Source organism: Ranitomeya imitator, chromosome 2 (assembly GCF_032444005.1).
Source record: "Ranitomeya imitator isolate aRanImi1 chromosome 2, aRanImi1.pri, whole genome shotgun sequence".
In the NCBI taxonomy this organism is placed as follows: domain Eukaryota; kingdom Metazoa; phylum Chordata; class Amphibia; order Anura; family Dendrobatidae; genus Ranitomeya; species Ranitomeya imitator.
Window position 1 is genome coordinate 74,844,019 of NC_091283.1, and position 22,591 is coordinate 74,866,609.

Here is a 22,591-nt window from a genome sequence, read left to right on the forward strand (position 1 = left end):
CCTTGTAGAGAGAAACAAGCTGGGTCACTGTATCACACCTTGTAGAGAGTAACAAGCTAAGCCTGGCATGTCAGAATGAGGAGACTTATAAGCCATATATGCTCCTCTGGGAAATTAAATATGCAAACTGTCTCCTCAGAGAAGACATGAACTCTAGCGCCACCTATTGGAAACAGCGATCTTAAAAGTCATTATCGACTCTGAAAACAAGAAGAAGCATTACCCCTAAGGCTTCTTTCACACTTCCGTCGGGAGGCGTCCGTCAGAATGCATTGATGCAACGTATCGACGGATGTCTTAAAAATAGTGAAAAACTGATGCAACGCATCCAGTTTACGGACAGATGCGTCGAATTAGGTGCTGCCTGAATTTGAATGTATAAAATTCGAGAGAGAGAGAAAGACTACAAAATCCTTCCAGGCATGCTCAGAATACTAAAACGGGATACGTCGCTGGATTCCTGCTTCTGACGGTCAGCGACGGATCCTGCGTCCATAGACATCCATTATAGCCAACGACGGGCAACGCAGGACCCGCCGCTGAGCGATTTTCCGACGTGCAGAAAAAACGTTCCTCTGAACATTTTCTCCGCCCGGCAGACAGCAATTTTCTGATGGATCCAGTGCACGACGGATGAAACGGATGGCCATCCGTCACAATACGTCGCTAATACAAGTCTATGGGAAAATACAGGATCCTGCAGAAAAATTTGCACGATCCTGTTTTTTCACAAATTGATGGATTTTGACGGGAGTTAAAAGACGGAAGTGTGAAAGAGGCCTTACACTCCCTGACAGAAGTTATGTCGCTTATCCATGTTACAGTATGTAAATAAAAGCTTATAACCTGACGTTAAATTCATCCATTGGTTGTATAAATTTTTCTTTTGAAAGCTGAAACACTCTGAAATGTGGTTTAGGTTAAGAAAATAAATTGGCACCAATGCAGAAATATTGATCAGTTAACGGACACAGAATGGTCAGATTTTGACAAACGTTTTGTCGCCTGGTCATATAATGCACCCAATCCTAGTTTACATCCTCACTTGTGCTCAGTAAATGATCGGTTAATTAGTGTGTGTGTATAAAAAGAAACCCAGCACCCCAGACCTTCACTTGAACTGCAACTTGAGCTCAGACAACATACCAAAAATCCACCCTGTGACCAAAGCCTGGATTATCAAGAGGCTGAAGACCAGATCCACTGCAGAGGTGGCTGGCACCTTTAATGTGTCTCAGTGTCAAGTACAAAGAATTAAAAAAAGATTTGAAGAGACTGGAGATGTGTTTGACAAGCCCAGGTCTGGCAGACCCCGCAAGACAACTGCTCAGGGGGACCGTTTGTTGGTTAGAAAATCCAAAGCAAGCCCCTCTTCCATTGCAGCAGAGCTCCAACAAGCCTGGTTACCTCAACTCCCTGTATCAACTAGAACAGTTTGAAGGATTCTGTCTCGAAATAGCCTTCATGGTCGAATCAGTGCCCAGAAGCCAGCACTAAACAAAAAACAAATAAAAAACCGTGTGGCATTTGCAAAGTCCCACATCCTGCTAAACAGATGGACGCTGGAAAAGTGGTAGAAGGTGGATTTCTCTGATGAATCTTCAGTAGAATTACACCACAGCAGCCGCAAATACTGCAGGAGACCTACTGGAGCCCATATGGATCCAAAATACACCCAGAAAACAGTTAAATTTGGTGGTGGAAAGATCATGATCTGGGTTTACATTCAGTATATAAGGGGTGTGCAAAACACTTGCACGGTGGAAGCCAATATCAGTAGCCTAAAATATCAAGAAGTATTAGCTACCTCTTATATTCCAAATCATAAAAGGGGTCAAATTCTGCAGCAGGGTGGTGCTCCATCTCATACATTCATCTCTACAACAAAGTTCCTCCAGGCAAAAAAGATTAAGGTGCTCAAGGACTGGCCAGCCCAGTCACCAGACATGAACATCATTGAGCATGTTTAGGGTAGGATGAAAGAGGAAGCTTGGAAGACAAAACCAAAGAATCTAGATGAACTCTGGGAGGCATGTAAGACTGCATTCTTTGCTATTCCTGATGACTTCATTAATAAATTGTATGAATTATTGTTGAACCGCATGCATGCAGTCCTTCAGTTCATGGAAGTCACACAAAATATAAAATATGACTCTAATAGCACCAAAACTTCATTCACTTCATTCACCAATGTTCTGCAACATATATTTGTATTTTAAGTTAATTATTTGTTTGAATATCACATTACTTTCTGTGGGCGACAAAACTTTTGTCTTGCCAAAATCTGACCATTCTGTGTCCATTTACTGATCAATATTTCTGCATTGATGCCAATTTATTTTCTTAAGCTAAACCACATTTCGGAGGGTTTCAGTTTTCAAAAGAATAATTTATACAACCAATGGATGAATTTAATGTCAGGTTATAAGCTTTTATTTACATAACATGGATAAGCGACATAACTTCTGTCAGGGAGTGTAGATCCCAACACCAAGAAGGAAAAGTCACAGAATTCTAAAAATCCCCAGATTGATATACGTTAATTATAGGCAAATGATGAAAAAAGTGAAACAAAATTTTCCAAACACATCGATTTATTCAGTATTGAGTATGAGTGTCATTTGCTCTTACCAGCCTTGGCTGCTATCAAAACGGTTATTGATGGTTGTCTAAGGAATGTTCTGTAACAATGAATGCATTTGAGCAAATCATCAAGATCCACTGCTGGCAGCTTCCTTTACAACTGCTAACCAATGACATCACAGATGTGCTCAACAGGAGACAAGACCGGAGATTCTGCAGGTCATGGTAGTACAAATAGGCCACATGGACTGCTCACAGTTACACAAGCAACATGCAGCCTGGAGTTATCACATTAAAAAAATCATTCCTGAACACATCCTCCCAAAAGATGAAAAGCATAGAGCCCATAAAATCTTAGCTATTGTAATTTTAGCTCCTGGGGTATGAATTTTTTTTAGGACATCCACTGTGTCGCACAATGTCTAAGGGCACATTCACATTACAGTATGTCTTCAATAAGGATTTAGTGCATAATCACACAGATTTTGTACGTGGATTTTTTTTAGGGTAGAAAAAAAAACACATAAAAAGAACACATGTAAAAAAAAATTGAATTTTTGGCACGGCTTTGGAAGAGCATGTGTTTTTTCATACTGTTTTGGTACTGCTTTTGATGTGTTTCTAATTAAAATATGAAAATGTGAGGTGTAACAGTGTCATTTGTACTACAAAAATTATAGACACAAGAAATGTAAAAAAAAAGATGATAAGAAAAACATGTGAAAAAGTGCATTTTTGACATGAAAAACACCCCAAGGAATTGGCATGATACTTTTTGTATAACCCATTAATAAAAACTGTGAACATACCCAAAGGATATTTGAAGCAGGTTTAAACGTAGCGACTGTGAATGTGCTCTATATATGCCTGTATACAATAGGAGGACTATCAGGGCAGATAAATATAGTTATGATATCATTTACAACACTGATTTGGTTCAGAGCATCAGAACAACAGCAATTATGCAGCCTAAGCCACTTCTCATGACAACGCAGTTTATATTGAAGACATCGCATTACAATAAACAATAAAGCTCAGATTGTGTACAGTAATTTTAGCTGTTTGCCAGAAGACATAAATAATATATTTATGCAATTAAAAACTTAATTAATAAAATTATTCACATTTCTCCAGACATTATGGCATAGTGATATGTAAACAGTGACGGGGAGAGCGGCCGATAAGCCTTCGGCAGGAGGCTGCCGACACCGGCGTGCACAACCTATTCTCACCTTTCACTGCTAATAGATCTATGCAGAGTGATGAAACCCTGCAATTGCCATTATAAGGAAATACACAGATGCGGAGCCATATTTCCAGCGCTCCGACAGAATTATAGCTCCGCATTGTTGTTTAGATCTATACTACAATAGCTTTTGTGTCTCAGCAAAGTACATAAAAATTGACATGTAGAAAGCGATGTGTCAGCACAGGGTTCAGTTTTGTCCTGACTTTCTCAAACTTTACTCCAAGCAGAATTGTCACAAAGTGTATTTCCCCAAAATCCATTATAAATCTGCCCCAGCTTCATCCACTAAAGTGAGTCTGTCACCAAGAATAACAGCCCTGAACTGTACCAATGCTGGGAGAGCTGGAGAGACACAGACTCCTAGGGTGCAATTCTTACAGCTGAACTCCTTTTCACTTCCCCGCAGTAAAGCCTCACCGCCCGTCCATTCTTTATAGCATTTTAGGGGAATTTTACTGTTACAAAGAGGAAATATGGTACAATCTGGCAGTATTAAAGGGAATCTGTCAGCAGATTTTTGCTATTCCAACTGAGAGCAGCATCATGTAGAGACACACACCTTGATTCCAGCGATGTGTCACTTACTGGGCTATTTCCTGTCATTTTGCTAAAGTTCCTGTTTTATCTGCTGCAGATCTATCAGTTCTCTGAAAGCTGAGCACTGTATAACCCCGCCCACACCACTGATTGGCTGCTTTCTATATACACTGTGCCAAGGCAGAAAGCTGCCAATGAGGGCCGGGGGCGTGGTTGGACAACCAGGCAGCAGGTTTACCAGTCCTCTAGTGATAATCTCCTGCTGATAAAACAGTGATTTTATCAAAACTACAGCAGCCAGTTCAGTAAGTGACACATTGTTGGAATCAGGGTCTTTGTCTCTACATTGTGCTCATCTTAGATTAGGTGGCAAAATTCTTTTGACAGATTCCCTTTAAGACCGACTGTAAGATTGTAAGATCTTCAGACTCGATGTGAGAGCTCTGTCCCCCGAAAGTGAGTTTCTCTAGCATCTATATACTGTCGGCATCTATATATACATATTAAAGCAGGTCACTTTCCATCACAGAACCCTCACAGCAAATCCTTCTCTCGAGTTTAAGGCCTCATTCATACGTAAGGAGGGTGTTTGAGTACAAGAAAAAAAAAATAGCATTTTTAATCCCTCTGTGGTCAGTGTGTGCGTTTTTATCATCAATGAGGCATCTGTTTTTCTCATATGCAAAACATAAAAAAGATGAAGTTTTCAAAGTTTCTCCTACTCATTACATCTTTGTTGAAAAACATGAAAAATAGTCAGTACTAGGATCCTCGTGCTGACCATTCTTTTCTTCAAGGACCCCCGCCTTGAATCAGATCAAAATCAGACATGTCTCTGATTTATGTGAACAGCTCCTAAAAAATAATGTCTACGCTTTCTATCCATTAAAAACATAGATATAACATGTATGGCGGATGGACATCAAACTAAGTACAAAGGGATAGGGAGAGGTGCCCATGAATATTTTCTCTATACTTCTGACTGGCCAAAAGGGCTCACTAAGAGGCTAACTAAAGCCAAGATTTTAATTTTTCTCCACCATTGGTATTTCAGGAGGCAATTGCATTCATTTGTTTACTGTTATTAGGCTTTGAGACACCATCATTTAAATGAATAGAGAATTTTGTTCTCAATGAGACATCAAAAGAATGTTTACTTTTTCATGATCTAAAAAGGCAAATATTATACAGAGGCAGGGAAGCAGAAAAAGCCCAATATTATACAGGAGATGGGGAACAGAAAAAAAAAAACCAATATTATACAGGAGCTGGGAGCAGAAAAAAGGCAAATTTTATACAAAAACTGGGGAGCAGAAAGAAGCTCAATACTACACAGGAGCTGGGGAGTAGAAAAAAAGCCCAATACTATACAGGAGATGGGGAGCAGAAAAAAGCCCAATATTATACAGGTTCTGGGGAGCAGAAAAAGCCCAATATTATACAGGAGACGGGGAACAGAAAAAAGCCCAACATTATACAGGAGCTGGGGAGCAGAAAAAAAAGCCCAATATTATACAGTAGCTGGGGAACAGAAAAAAAAAACAATGTTATACAGGAGCTGGGGGATCAGAAAAAAAAACAATACTATACAGAAGCTGGGGAGCAGAAAAGTACAATAGGGTCTTACCTGGTAAAAACTATAAAAATTAATAGAGGTTGTGTTAACCAGATAAAGTTGTGTAAACACAACAATAAAGAAGCATGAATATCCAGCTGCTGCAGATCCACTTTTCGTCTGACCGGTATTATGGAATTAGGAGAAATTTGTGGTTTAATCCTGAGGAAAAAGCGTGTGTACTTCGAAACATGTTAATTAAAACCTCATTAAATACAGTTCCTATTTCTGGACCTTATTATCTACTCATTTGCAGTGTAGAAAATCAAAAAAAGCCCAAGACACATAGCTGCATTTATACAGTATGCATAGAAAAATACAGGCACAGTCTATAGCAACCGATGACACAGTGACCTCACATGACATCTCATTGGGCGTTTGACGTTAACGCTAGTTCAACCAATCAAAGCAGAATGGGCAGCTATGATTCTTTACATAAGGAGTCTAATGGCACCGGGTCTCCTGAGGAATGGATGACATTGTTACACCAAGTACGCTCTGCACAAATAAGCCTAGCACCGGCCGCTTACTGGCTGCAGGGCTCAGGTAGCATAACAATGTCATGCAAGCCCTGGGAGACACGGCGCCAACATTGTGGCTATGGCATCGGTGAAGAAGTTGAGTATCTGATACTTAAATTTTGCAAGGGAAAGTACTTCCAGGTACTGGACAACGACTTCATGGGAAATATTCATAGCTATGCACAAAAAAACACAACCAGAAAAGTCAAATGACATATTGAGTTCTGCTACATTTCCTTTTTGGATAATAACCTTCATATTATGGATGAACTTGGAGGATACAGGTCACAAGAAACCTTAATAGCACTTACCTTGAAATATAGCTGCATTCTGAATAATCAGGAACTTTAATTTGGCACTGGCAGCCTGAATGAGCTGCTCCATGTTTACACGGGAGGCAACTTGATATCTTTCCTCCATTTTCTTAGAACAACATGAAGAGGTTTTCGTGATACAGACTTGTAGATCTGATCCTGAAAGAGTAGAAGGCAAATATTTACCAGGGAAAGGAGATCTAATAAAAACCCTAAAATAAATAGCAGCACAACATAGCAAATAATTCCGTGATTTACAGCTTCCTACAATACTAACATTTTACAATGTTGTTTTTTAATGTACAAATATTTGCTTTTTTATTACCACAAAGGCCCTACAATGAGCAGTTTTCTTTGATTATGTTACAGTGGTTTTCCAACTTTACCTTTTTTACTTTAACCCGTTAGTGACAGAGCCAATTTTGTACTTAATGACTTAAAGTATCGTCACATTAAGCGATGCTGCAGCGATATAGACAACGAGCCGATCGCTGCAGCGTCGCTGTTTAGGTCGCTAGGGGACGTCAAACACCAGCAACAGCTGAACGATGCAGGAGCGATCCAGTGACGTACTTATCGTTCTCGCTGGTTGTTCGCTCCATGAAAAACATTGCTGGCATCGTTGCTTTTGCTGTCAAACATCACGAATCACGCCGACCTGACGACCAAATAAAGTTCTGGACTTCTAGCTCCGACCAGCGATGTCACAGCAGGATCCTGATCGCTGCTGCGTGTCAAACACAACGAGATCGCTATCCAGGATGCTGCAACGTCACGGATCGTTGTCGTTCTCGTTGGAAAGTTGTTCAGTGTGAAGGTACCTTAAGCCAATTTTTAGAATTCTGACCACTGCCCTTAAATCAGAGTCATATCGCATAAAATAGTTAAAGGGAACCTGTCACCCCATTTTTTCGATATGAGATAAAAATATGGTTCAATAGAGCCTGAGCTCTCCTTTACATCAGTACCTTTCATATCCCCCGACTCCCCACCTTTGCTGAGAAAATACCTTAGTAATCTCTCCGTTTTCGTATGTCAATCACCCCGGTCCGCTCCGATGCTCAGGCCCTATTGAACCATATTTTTTATCTCATATTGAAAAAACAGGGTGACAGGTTCCCTTTAATATGTAACTTTTCCCACATGTCTACTTTACATCAGCACAATTTTGGAAACAATTTTTTTTTGTTAGGATGTTATAAGTGTTAAAAGTTGACCAGCAATTTTTCCAACAAAATGTACAAAACCATTCAGTTTAGGGGCCACCTCACATTTGAAGTGAGTTTGGGGGGCCAATACAACAGAATATACCCAAAAGTGGCACCATTATAAAAACTGCACTCCTCAAGATGCACAAAACCACATTCAAGAAGTTAATTAACCCTTCATGTGCTTCACAAGAACTAAAGCAATGTGAAAGGAAAAAATGCACGCCGAAACCCCGTTTGTGGGAGAAAGCCACTGGGCGCATGGCAGGGCTCAGAAAGGAGAGCGCGCAGTTTGACTTTTTGAAAGCAAAATTGGCTAGAGTCAATGGCGGATGCCATACCGCGTTTGGAGACCCCCTGATGTACCTAAACAGTGGAAACCCCCAACCCTAACCCCAACCCTAACCACAACACATCCCTAATCTTAATTCCCAACCCTAACCCTAGCCCCAACCCAAGCCCTAGCCCCAACTCTAGCCCTAGCTCTAACCCTAGCCCCAACCCTAACCATAACCATAACCCTAACTCCAACGCCACAACCCCCAAAAATCCCTAACCCCAACACAACTCTAACCCCAACCCAACTTTAACACCAACCCTAGTCCCAACCCTAACCCTAGTCCCAACCCTAACCTTAGCTCTAACCCTAGCCCCAACCCTAACCCTAGCTCTAATGCCAACCCTTATGGAAAAAAATACATTTTTTTATTTTATTATTTTTACCTAACTAAGGGGGTGATTTGATTTACTATTTTATTATTTTGATCACCGTGATAGGGTCTATCACAGTGATCAAAAGGAACCAATAGGACAAATCTCCAATTGTTTTTGGGTGCTGGCCGACAGATCTCGGCGGGCGCACTGTGCATGCGCCCATATTCTTCCCGGAAGAAGACGCTGATGGCCGGGGACAGAGCCGGAGGGGGGGGGTCGAGGGACCCCACTTCTTCCTCCTCTGATGTGCTACTGTAGTTATATCAGAGGAGAAAGAAAGGAATGGGAAATCCGACAATTTATTTTAATTTTTTTTCGGACGCAATTATTCGGTGAATAACGGTGATCGCAAAACTGGGGACGGTAGAACCCACCTTGAATCATGTTAGCCAGGGTTTCAGCTACCCCTGGTAGCCGAGACCCCGGTGATTTCCCTATGCTGGGGGGGCGCTATAACCTTATTTCTCAGCGCCGTTAAAAAACAGCGCTGAGGATTAAGTACCCTTAACTCTCGTCGTTAAAAGGCATATCAGCAGCTGTTAAAGGCTTAATCTGTGTAAAAATATAAAGTCTGCATTACTTACCCCCTACTGTTATTCCCATCTTTGTCAAGAGAGCTGATGATGTCACAACAACATCACATGACCACTGCAGCTAATGACTGGGCTCAGCGTTCTTGTCAAGACTGCAATGGTGTGAATTTTAAGCCCATTGATTGGCTGCAGTGGCTCATGCTGAGACACTAATTCTGCAGCTGTTTAACCCCTTAATGACCGTCAATACGTCTTTTAACTGACCTGAGATATAAGAGAATAGCCTCCCCATACAGATGACAATCCAGCTTCTGTCGGTTGTACACTGTAGCTGAAAACTTGCTGTACCAGCCACGATCAGTATTTGCACCATCTAAATCTGTTTAACCCCTTAGATGCTGCTGTCAATAGTGACTACATCATTATAAATGGTTAACAGAGTGTGGGGGCTTCTTCTTTGTCACAATTGGTGCCCTCATATCATGATTTTGTTGTCCTGATGTTTGCGGTGGCAATTCATGACCAAATAGTGGCCTTAGAGTCTGACGGCTATAGTAATCTGTTTAGAAGTTAGCAACATTTAGGTGGTAAAAATACACATTTTCATTTCTGTCATACCACTTTGCATTAATTCCTGTAAAGCACCTGAAGGGTTAATAAACTACCTGACAGCTGTTTTCAATATGTTTAGGGGTGCTGTTTTTAAAATGGTATCACGTTTGTGGGTTTCCTAATATATGGGACCCCTAAAGTCACTTCAAACATGGATAAGTCCCTAAAAAAATAAATTTTGTAAATTTCTTTGAAAAAATGAAAAATTGCTGCTACATTTTTAAACCTCCTAAAATGCTAACAAAATAAAATAACATTTTACAAATGGTGCTGATGTAAAGCAGACATGTGGGAAATGTTATTTATTAATGGTTTGCTGTTGTATGACTATCTGGATTAAAGGGATAATCATTCAAATTTAGAAAATTGCTAATTTTTTCACATTTTTCTCAAATTTTTTATATTTTTTATAAATAAACACAAAAAATGTTGAAGAAAATTTACCATTATCATAAAGTATAATGTGTCACGAAAAAACAATCTCAAAATCACTGGGATTTGTTGAAGCGTTGCAGAGTTATTACCACATAAAGTGACACTGGCCAGATTTCAAAAATTTGGCTCGGTCACTAAGGGGTTAAACCAAGACTGGGTGAGTCACTGTTGGAGCGGTAGGGGTACGTAATATTGACTTTCTTACTTTTACACAGATCAAGCTTATACAGTAAAGAAAACAAAAATAAAACTATAAATCCCTTTAAAGTCTGGACAAGGAAAGCATACATCCAGTATATTCCCATAGGTTATGCAACTGGGTTATTAGCTTTAATTTAATGGCAGGCTGCATGCTCATTTTAAAGGGAACCTGTCACCCCGTTTTTTCAGATTGAGATATAAATACTGTTAAATAGGGCCTGCGCTGTGCGTTACTATAGTGTATGTAGTGTACCCTGATTCCCCACCTATGCTGCAAAATACATTACCAAAGTCGCCGTTTTCGCCTGTCAATCAGGCTGGTCAGGTCGGGTGGGCGTGTTCACAGCGCTGTTTCTTCCTCAGCTTTACGTTGGTGGCGTAGTGGTGTGCGCATGTTGAAGTGACTAATCCACTGTGGGCACGTGAACAAGCAGCGCGCGATCTGCGCTATCACCCCCTGTCATCGGTGGGGGCAGCCATCTTCCTGGGGCTTCAGGAAAATGGCCGCGGGATGCCGCGCGTGCGCACAAGAGATCGCGGCGGCCATTTTCCCAAAGCCGAGATGCAAACCCGGCTTTGGGAAAATGGCCGCCGCGATCTCTTGTGCGCACGCGCGGCATCCTGCGGCCATTTTCCTGAAGCCCCGTGCAGCAGAGCACTCCATCTGCGCACGCGCGGCCCCAGGAAGATGGCCGCCCCCACCGATGACAGGGGGTGATAGCGCAGATCGCGCGCTGCTTGTTCACGTGCCCACAGTGGATTAGTCACTTCAACATGCGCACACCACTACGCCACCAACGTAAAGCTGAGGAAGAAACAGCGCTGTGAACACGCCCACCCGACCTGACCAGCCTGATTGACAGGCGAAAACGGCGACTTTGGTAATGTATTTTGCAGCATAGGTGGGGAATCAGGGTACACTACATACACTATAGTAACGCACAGCGCAGGCCCTATTTAACAGTATTTATATCTCAATCTGAAAAAAACGGGGTGACAGGTTCCCTTTAATATAGTAGTACTTTAATTTCTCCCTGCTCAGATAGATAGATAGATAGATTTGATAGATAGGCTTGAGAAAGGCTCATGTAGCTGAAACGTCACCCAGACATGTGGGTTGATTAAAATCCTGCACATTTTTCCACTGAAACAAAGGAATGCTGCCTCTTTTGTGGAATTCTATGACGTTTGGATAATCATTGGATGGATTGTCTAGGAGCCTTGCACCCGAAGATAAGTATTTATACTGTGCTGTTCCTTTTTTTGTTTTTAGATAGATTTGAATATTTCAGCCAAAAATGTTAGTTAACGAGGTCTTGTGATTATAGCAGCATCAGCACTGATTCAAGCAATATCTAATGGGCAAAAGTTTTTTTATTACCATTGAACACATGTGGGTCAAGGGACAAGAATTAGTGATGAGCGAATATACTCGTTACTCGAGATTTCTCGAGCATGCTTGGGTGTCCTCCGAGTAATTTTTAGTGTTCGGAGATTTCGTTTTTCTTGCCGCAGCTGAATGATTTACTTCTGTTAGCCAGCATAAGTACATGTGGGGATTCCCTAGCAATCAGGCAACCCCCACATGTACTTATGCTGGCTAACAGATGTAAATCATTCAACTGCGGCAAGAAAAACGAAATCTCCGAGCACTAAATAAATACTCGGAGGACCCACGAGCATGCTTGAGAAATCTCGAGTAACGAGTATATTTGTCATCACTAACAAGAATGTATGATCCAAAAAAGACAGCAGCACATTTTATTTTTTCCCATCTGAGACAGTACACAAAATACACATGGAGGTGTCAGTGAAGACCTTGGGTTTAAGAACATGGCTAAAGTTTGGCCACTCAGATGATTTATTGGTCAAAGAATTTGCAGTTTATTCAGGTATTTGTGTTCCAGGATTTATAATATCACTGATGTACAGTGGCATTTATAAGTTTGGACACCCCTGGTCAAAATTACTGTTATTGTGAACAGTTAGGCAAGTTGAAGATGAAATTATTTCTAAAAGGGCTAAAGTTTAAGATGACACATTTCCTTTGTATTTTACCCAAAAATATATATTGTAATTTTTTATATTTTCAAAGTTACAAACAGGAAAATGGGCCAATGCAAATTTTTGGGCACCTTTGAAGATTTGCGAGCTCAGATAACATTGACCAAGGTTTCACACTTTAAATGAGCCTGTTAGGGTTATGGCTTGTTCACTGTCATTGTTAGGAAAGGCTAGGTGATGCAAATTTCCCAGCTTTATAAAAACCCAGCCTCCTCTAACCTTGTGGCAAAAAACAGCAGCTGTCTAGCACTCTGAAAATAAAAATATTGAAAATCGGCAAAGCAGGAGAAGGCTATAAGAAGATAGCGAAACATTTTCACTTTGCCCTTTCCTCAGTTCGAAATGTAATTACGAAATGGCAGTTAACAGAAATAGTGGAGGTCAAGATAAGGTCTGGAAGACCAAGCAAAATTTCAGTGAGAGCTGCTCATAGGACTGCTGAGGAGAGGCAAATCTGAACCCCTGCTTGACTGTAAATGATCTTCAGAAAGATTTAGCAAACTCTGGAATTGTGGTACACTATTCTACTTTTCAGAGATACCTGCACAAATATGTCCTTTATGGAAGAGTCATCAGAATAAAACCTCTCCTGCATCCTCACCATAAAATTCAGCATCAGAAATATGCAAAAGAACATCTAAGCAAGCCTGATGTATTTTTGAAACAAGTCCCGTGAGCTGATGAGGCTAAAATAGAACTCGTTGACCACAATGATCAAAAATATGTGTGAAGAAAAAAAGGGCACAGCAATTTAGGAAAAGAACATCTCGCCATCCATTAAGCATGGGAGTGGATCAATCATGCTTTGGGATTGTGTTGCAGCCAATGGCTCAGTGAACATTTCAAGTGTAGAAGGAAGAATGGATTCAGCGAAATTTCAACAAATTTTTTATGCAAATATAACCCCATCTTGAAAAAAGCTGAAGTTGTAAAGAAGATGGCTTCTACAAATGGATAATGATCCTAAACAAAAGTCAAAATCCACAACAAACTACCTCAAAAGGCGCAAGCTGAAGGTCTTAAAATGGCACTCGCCATCCCCTGATCAGAACATCATTGAAAATCTGTGGCTAAACCTCAAAATAGCAGTGCATGCAAGATGACACAGGAATCTCACAGAACTGGAAGAATTTACCAAGGAAGAATGGATGAAAATCCCTCAAACAAGAATTGAAAGACTCTTGGCCACTACAAAAAGCGTTTACAAGCTTCAAAAGGGGGAGCTAACCATATAGTGTTCCCAAACTTTTGCATTTGTCTATTTTACTTTTTGTATTTTTTAAAATGTACAAGATGAAAATATCCTTTTTTTGGCGTAAAATACAAAGGAAATGTATCATCTTTACCTTTAGGCATTCTAGAGATAATTTCCTCTTCAAATTGCTTAACCATTCACAATAACAGTAATTTTGACCAAGGGTGCCCAAAACATTTACATGCCACTGTATGTAATAATTTCGACAGATGGTTGTATAATACAGATGCACTCTTCTATTGTGGATATGGGTACCAAATACATCTTTCTCTACAACAAAACAATCAATTATGGAAAAAAGAACACACAAAAAAAGGGAACAATCAAGGGTGAAATCTTAACAATGCTTACTAAAATTGTATTTCTTAGAAATATTGAATCTTTAATGTCTCATTAGAAACTAAAACACTGTGTACAGCCAGGCTTTTTATTATTAAGAAAAATATTTCTGGAATCACATTTAACTCCTTCAAGGCTAGAGCTAGATGACTCAGATAAGCTGTCAAGCTACATTTGCGGTTTATATGTATATTAAGCACTTAACACGTAGCTTTTAATTCTTTAGTAACAAAGAGTCATGGTGTTACAATGCAAAACTACTGATCACACAGAAGACAATGTGAGGTCACTAAAAAGAGTTGCATCATAAGGATAGGAACCTTCAGAGTTTCATGATATATCTAATGCCTTGGAAATTGCTTTGTCTCCTGACTGAGAACTTTCAAGAATAAGATGCCTTTGCCGTGTTGTAAGTTATGTTGTAATACATAAAGCGCAAGCATAGTGTGAGATAGCGCTTACCGCATGTGTTGGGGGACACTCGATTGGTCGCGATATTCAGGCACACGAGCACGGTTTTTCACACAAAACAGTCTATTTGGTTTATTAAAGACTCATAAATCATATCATGAACAGTCCATTACACACTCTGTCAGGACATCACATTAAGTTTCACATCATTAAGTCTGCGGCAATTAAACATGCTGGTTCTCTCCTGACCAGTTGCCGTGGGTTACCACTCAGTTCATAGTACATCATAAGCACCAACAGTCTATTGATGTACCTTACGGGAGCTCCTGCTCCACCTGCTGACTCCTGGTCAGTCCTCTCTCCTGGGGAAACTGCCTTGCAGGGATCACTAACTTGCCTGACAAACATACACATGTCTGTTCCAGACCCACCGAAGGATGGTAGCTTCCCCACACAGCACAGAAGCCATCACAGACCGTCCAGGACCATGGTGGCTCCAAGTGCTTCCAGGAAGTCTCCACTCACAGGAGCTTCCAACACAGACCGTCTAGGTCCACGGTCACTCTGTGCTCTTCAGGGATCCAGTCCTACTCCCAGGACCTCCCAACAGAGGCCTTCCACAGTGCGCTATTCAGGACACCCGTCCCCACCTGAGACCATCCAACACACAGGCATGTGGCCTGTCCGGGTGTTATTCAGGGTGTTCATCCAACACCCCAGGCCACTAGGTCCAAAGCCCCACCATGTGCTATTCAGGGAGATAGCACTCCCAACACATAGGCTCTTTCAGGACCTTCAGCACAGACCATTCAGATCCATACTCAGAGACAGGTGACCCACACCCTGGTCACATTATATACTTGCAACCACTCCCATAGATGGGTGGTGTGTGTGTGGCAAGTTCGACCCGCCCAGCTCTCATAACTAGTCCTTCCAGCCTCTCTTCACAATTATACAAACAACACAATTACTTGTGGGACTACAGGTCCCAGAACATCCTTACTTCAGGCTGACAGTGCAGAGTATCTTAATCTGTGACACACATACCGGCCATTTACAATAATGCCGGACTTTGACTCATCATCACAGTTATGCCTACGATTGCCATGTGTTCTTATGGCCTCAATATGCCTCCATGCGTATTCCAGGAAGACTATGCAGCGCCCCCTACCTGTAACAGGGGTCACTGCATCACAATAGTTAATCACAAATCATTAGAGTTGAAAAAACATTCTAGAGATTATTTATATTGTTGCATTGAAGACACCAAAAACAAAGGCTAGCTGGCCTAATATATGTACTGTATAATGCAGGTTGATGGTCTGTCTATCAATTGTGTAGAAAAACTTGTATATTAACCCCTTCATGACCTTGGGATTTTTCGTTTTTCCGTATTTGTTTTTCACTCCTCTCCTTCCCAGAGCCATAACTTTTTTATTTTTCCATCAATTTGGCCATGTGAGGGCTTATTTTTTGCGGGACGAGTTGTACTTTTGAACAACATCATTGGTTTTAGCATGTCGTGTACTAGAAGATGGGAAAAAAATTCCAAGTGCGGTGAAATTGCAAAAAAAGTGCAATCCCACACTTGTTTTTTGTTTGGCTTTTTTGCTAGGTTCACTAAATGCTAAAACTGACCTGCCATTTGGCTTTTTTGCTAGGTTCACTAAATGCTAAAACTGACCTGCCATTATGATTCTACAGGCCAGTACGAGTTCATAGACACCTAACATGTCTAGGTTATTTTTTACCTAAGTGGTGAAAAAAAATTCCAAACTTTGCTAAAAAAAAAAAAAAAAAATTGCACCATTTTCCGATACCCGTAGCGTCTCCATTTTTCATGATCTGGGGTCGGTTGAGGGCTTATTTTTTGTGTGCCAAGATGACGTTTTTAATGATAGCATTTTGGTGCTGATACGTTCTTTTGATCGCCCGTTATTGCATTTTAATGCAATGTCGCGGCGACCAAAAAAACGTAATTCTGGCGTTTCGAATTTTTTCTCGCTACGCTGTTTAGCGATCAGGTTAATGTTTTTTTTAGTTGATAGATCGGGCGATTCTGAGCACGGCGATACCAAATATGCATAGATTTGATATTTTTTTTATTGATTTATTTTGATTGGGGCGAAAAGGGGGGTGATTTAAACTTTTATATTTTTTTATTTTTTTTCACATTTTTTTTTACTTTTTTTTTTTACTTTTACCATGCTTCAATAGCCTCCATGGGAGGCTAGAAGCAGGCACAGCACGATCGCCTCAGCTACATAGCAGCGATCTGCTGTTCGCTGCTATGTAGCTGAAAATCAGGTGTGCTGTGAGCGCCGACCACAGGGTGGTGCTCACAGCTGCCGGCGATCAGTAACCATAGAGGTCTCAAGGACCTCTATGGTTACAATTCTGAAGCATCGCCGACCCCCGATCATGTGACGGGGGTCGGAGATGACGTCATTCCCGGCCGCCCGGCCGGAAGCGGTAGTTATATGCAGCTGTCTGCGTTTGACAGCGGCATTTAACTAGTTAATAGGCGCGGGCAGATTGCAATTCTGCTCGCGCCTATTACGGGCACATGTCAGCTGTTCAAAACAGCTGACATGTCCTGGCTTTGATGCGGGCTCACCGCCGGAGCCCGCATCAAAGCAGGGGATGTGACCTCGGACGTACTATCCTGTCCGAGGTCAGAAAGGGGTTAAAAAACTAACAAAAGTACCGGTAACTTACATTATGCTGAAGACTAGTGAGGAATATGATCGTGATGTATGTATGTTTCACCCTTGCTTCACTAGGGAGGTCTCAAAATATGGTGATGCAAAAACTTGATTTTGAAATAAAAAGCATCTTTTAGTGTGTGACAGCAGTCAAACGGCAAAAAAAATATATAAATCTGGTATCGCTGTAATCCCACTGACCAGAAGAATAAAGTTGTCTAATCACTTAGAAATGGCATAAAAAATAAATAAAATCAATTGTTCACCTGCTGTTGATTTTTTCATTCTTCCTCCCAAATATCACAGTAAGGCTCGATTCACATTTATCTTGAGCTCTGCACTGAGCGCTTACACCAGGGTTTTCCGTGTAAATCTCTGAAATATGAGATTCAGACAGAAACTACAGCAGAAGATTCCCAACAATGAGGCAGATGGGGACACAGGATGCCATAAAAGCATGGTCACCCATAGTTTTGTGCACTTATGAAAAGGACAACACTGAACAGAGGCTAGAATGGAGTACAGAGTAACTCTGCTGCCTCATTATAGTGAATAGATCCCTCAAGGTTTTCATCGGAATCACCTGGAGATTTAGATAGGAACCTCGATGTAAGTGCTCAGTGTAAAGTGATGGATAAATGTGATCCCAAACATTATGTAACATGTTCCCAATAAAAGATTCAAATCAATACACAAAAAAAGCTAGTCCTTACTGAGGGCCGTCATTTCTTCACAGAAATATAAGGGGCTTCCACGTCACTGGTGGCACAAAGGCTTTGGAAAAGCAAAAGCAAAATGGCTCGTTGCCCTCTCCCCTCCCCCCCCCCAAAAAAAATTCAGCAAATTCTGCACTCCCAAATCCTAAAGCCCCTCTCCCTTCTGAACCCCACAGTGTGCCTAAAATGCATTTAGCGTCAACATGTTTGGTCTTTCTATAGCAATGAGAACCCACCTAATTTAAGAGTTTGTGTCTCCAAAAGCATGAGCTGGGCACTACAACATACTGGACATTGCAACGTACAGGAAACTATGATGGCAGTTTGGAATTTTCACTCACACACCTGTAGATACATTTCCAAAGGGGTATAATTTCTGAAATGGATTCACCTGAGGGGAACTCTGCTCTTCTAAGCACTTATTATTATTATTATTTATTGTTATAGCGCCATTTATTCCATGGCGCTATACATGTGAGGAGGGGTAAACATAATAAAAACAAGTACAATAATCTTAAACAATACAAGTCATAACTGGTACAGGAAGAGAGAGGACCCTGCCCGCGAAGGCTCACACTTGGGGGTTATATATATGGAGTCCACAAAATATTCTAGGAAAATTTGCGCTCCAGGAGGCAAATAGCTCTCTGTATCTCACGAGTTTCCCTGTAGCGCTAAGCAGTACTGTACAGCCACATATGGAGTATTTCTATGTTCAGACAAAAATGTGGGACAAATTTTTGTGCTATTTTTCCCATTTCCCAGTGTAAAAATGTAAAATATGGGACTAAAACTAAATTTTGGTGGTAAAAATTTAATTATTTTTTCTTAACTATCCAAAGGTATAAAATTTTGTGACACACCTATGGTGTCAACATGATCACTGCACCCCTAGATGTATTCATTGAGGTGTAGTTTGTAAAATGGAGTTACTTATGGGGGATTTTGCTGCTTTGGCACCTCAGGGGCTCTTCAAGTGGGTCATGGCACCCGCAAACTATAAGGCTATGTGCACATGTAGGAAATGTGGTGCAGAATTTTCTGCACTAAATCTGCATCTCCTGGCAGAATCCGCAGGTGCGTTTTTGTGCATTTTCTATGCGTTTTTTGTGCAGATTTTACCACTGTAGATTTCTATAATGGAGGGGTGCAGAAACGCTGCAGAACTGCACAAAAGTAGTGACATGCACTTCTTTGAAATCTGCAGCGTTTCTCTGCACCATGTGCACAGCTTTTTTTTTCACATTGAGTTACATTGTACTGTAAATCAGAGTGCAGTTCTGCAGCGTTTCTGCTGCAGAAAAATCTGTTGCAGTTCTGCACTAAATCTGCATCGTGTGCACATACCCTAACAGTAAAATCTGCACTATAATGTGATGCTCCTTCCCTTCTGAGCTTCCCACTGTGCCTGAAAGGTATTTCCTGATCATATGTAGCGTATTGGTGCACTCAGGAGAAATTTTACAATAAACTGAGGTTCATTTTTTCCTACTAATTCTTTGGAAAATTAAAACCTTGGGGCTAAAACAACATTTTAGTGGTAAAAATGTACCGTATATACTCGAGTATAAGCCGGCCCGAGTATAAGCCGACCCCCCTAATTTTGCCACAAAAAACTGGGAAAACTTATTGACTCGAGTATAAGCCTAGGGTGGAAAATGCAGTAGCTACCGGTGAATTTCAAAAATAAAAATAGATGCTGAAAATCTCGGCTTATACTCGAGTATATACGGTAATTATTAATTCACCACTCAGTGGTATAAAATTCTATGAAGCACATGTGGTGTCAACATGCTCACTGCATCAGGAGGTGAATTTATTGGTGGGGTGTAATTTGTAAACTGAGGTCATTTATTGGAGGCACCCCTACGCCATTCCAGTAAAAACTGAACTCCAACATGGTGCTTCTTCCCTTCTGTACTTTGCACTGTGCCTTAAAAGTAGTTTTCGACTACATATAGGGTATCTGTGTGCTCAGGAGAAATTGAACAAATTTTAAGGTCCATTTTCTCATTGTGAAGATGAAAAAAAATGGGACTAAAACAACTTTCTTGTGTGAAAAAATATATTTTCTCATTTTCACAGTTCAACGTTGTAAAATTCTGTGAAGCACCTGTGGGTTCAAGGTGATACCACACATCAAGATACACTCCTTGAAAAGTCTAAAAATTGGAGGAGTCACTTGTGGGGGTTTCCACTGTGCTCTCGATTTCAGCCAATTTTGCTTCCAAAATGTCAAACGGTGCTCCCTCCCTTTTGGGCCCATCCATGCGCCCAAACAGTAGATTTCCCCCACATATGGGGCATTGGCGTACTCAGCAGAAATTGCTCAACAAATTTTGGGTTAGATTTTCTCCTGTACTCTTGTGAAAATAAAAAAATGGGACTAAAAACATTTTTGTGAGAAAATCTTTTTTTTTTCCAATGGCTCAACATTATAAACTTAGACTGCGAAGCACCTGGGAGTTCAAAGTCTGCACTACACATCTAGACAAGTTCCTTGAGGGGGGTGAAATTTACAAAATGTGGTCACTTGTGAGGGTTTCCACTGTTTAGAGGCTCTTCAAATGCAACATGGAGTCTGCCAATCAGCCAATTATGTGCTCCAAAAGTCAAATGGCACTTCTTCCCTTCCGTGCCTTGCCATGTGATCAAACAGTAGATTTAGATTTCCCCACATATGGGGTATCAGAATCCTTAGGAGAAAATGAATCCCAAAATTTGTTGTGCAATTTCTGTTACCCCGTGAAAATAAAAACTTTGGGCAAAAGCAAACTTTGTGTGACAAATAGTAAAAGTTCATTTTTTACTTCCACATTGTAGTAATTCTTGTGAAGCACCTGAAGGGTTAATAAACTTTTTGAATGTGGTTTTGAGGACTTTGAGGGGTGCAGTTTTTACAATGGTGTCACTCAAAGTCACTTTAAATATGATGTGGTCCCAAAAAAAAATGGTTTTGTAAATTTTGTTCTACAAATGGGATATTGCTGATCAAATTTTAACCCTACTAACTTCCTAACAAAAAAAAATGTTTAAAAATTATGCAGATGTAAAGTAGACATGTGGTAAAGTTATTTAATAACGATTTTGTGTGACAAAACTTTCTGATTTAAGGGAATAAAAATAAAAACTTTAAAATTTGCAAAATGTTCAACATTTTCGCCAAATTTCTGATATTTTTACAAATAAATGCAAGTCGTATCAAACAAGTTTTACCACTATCATGAAGTACAATACGTCATGAGAAAACAGTCTCCGAATCAGTGGAATTTGTTGAAGTGTTCTAGAGTTATTACCCCATAGAGTGACACTGGTCAGAATAGTAAAATTTGGCTTGGTCATTAAGGTGGAAACAGCCTCGGTGGATAAAGGGGTCAACAGGGCTGTGTAGACTTTTTAAATCCACTGTATGCTCCCTGTGTGAGATGACTGAGACTAAAGCTAAAAAAAAAAAATAAGAACAACATTAAAAATTGGCTTCATCACATTAATTTGTTTAGAAATATATGTTGGTTGAACAAATATTATGAACTTTGGATTACTGCACAAAAAGTAAGCCATCGTTGCCTTTAACGTCACATCACTAAGTGATGACCACATTCATAGACCACGTCTATTATTGTTATAATTTTCAGCAATTAAGAGTTCTTTCCATGGCATAAGTTTTCTTTGCCTAATTATTACATTTCTTCCCATCACTAATTGCTCTGCTACGACGCGTCATTTAACACCCCCAACTTTCCGGATCTGTATATAAATAAATAACACAGTAGGTCGCAGTTTGCCTGTAGGTTCGAGATTGCAAACACAGTATGATCTCAAAAGGAATTAGATAAGCATCATAAAAATGTTCCTGAAGTATTCCATCGCCATAGAAACATCACAAGTTCAAATAATCATATAGATTGTTTAAAGGTGCAGATCCACACAGAATACATAAACCGCCCAGACAGACAAAATTACTGGCTAATTGGCTTTCCTTAATAATTTAACATAATATTTTTCTTATTTTTTTTTCTTAATTAAATTGCTAATCTTCTCCAGGGATGGCAAGTTCTAAAATGAGTTAATGAAACACTTTGGGCAAAACAGAGTTTCCTGTGATAAGTGCTGCACACTTTCTGCTCCCCTACATATCACATAATCAGAGCTCTTCTTGGCCCTTCTGCAGGTATATGCGCTGCACCTCTTTTTTTTAGAATTATACCCTTCTGCCCTGTCCTGAAGTCAAAATAATTGGGCATGGAAACAAGTCTATGTAAAAGGAACTCAAGTGAGAATGGCACAATAACAGTTTCTCCAGCAGTCCATGACTATGCTCTGCATCTACTAAAAATTATGACCATGTTCCCATATGTGATAAGGTCTTGATTATGATCTTGAAAATCAATCGCGGAGCCGTCATCGCCTGCCAAGGAGCAGATCAGTTTACACCGCGCTCCAAATTATTATGCAAATTAGATTTAAGTATCATATTTAATTTGTTGATTTTCAAATAAACTCATGGATGGTATTGTGTGTCAGGGATTTCGGAATTACCAAAATCAATCTCACTAACACCTGTGATAATTAGTTTCCA

At 40.4% G+C, this 22,591-nt stretch overlaps 1 protein-coding gene across 2 annotated transcripts in view; it reads right to left on the reverse strand.

Annotated features, from left to right (window-relative positions):
- The window catches only part of GPC3 (glypican 3), an 813,378-nt gene that overhangs the window by 700,962 nt on the left and 89,825 nt on the right, over nt 1-22,591 (reverse strand). For both annotated transcript variants that reach the window (XM_069746956.1, XM_069746955.1), the window contains exon 2: nt 6,817-6,978. In XM_069746956.1, the coding sequence (XP_069603057.1) occupies nt 6,817-6,978 (162 nt within the window). The remainder of the gene's footprint in view (nt 1-6,816; nt 6,979-22,591) is intronic.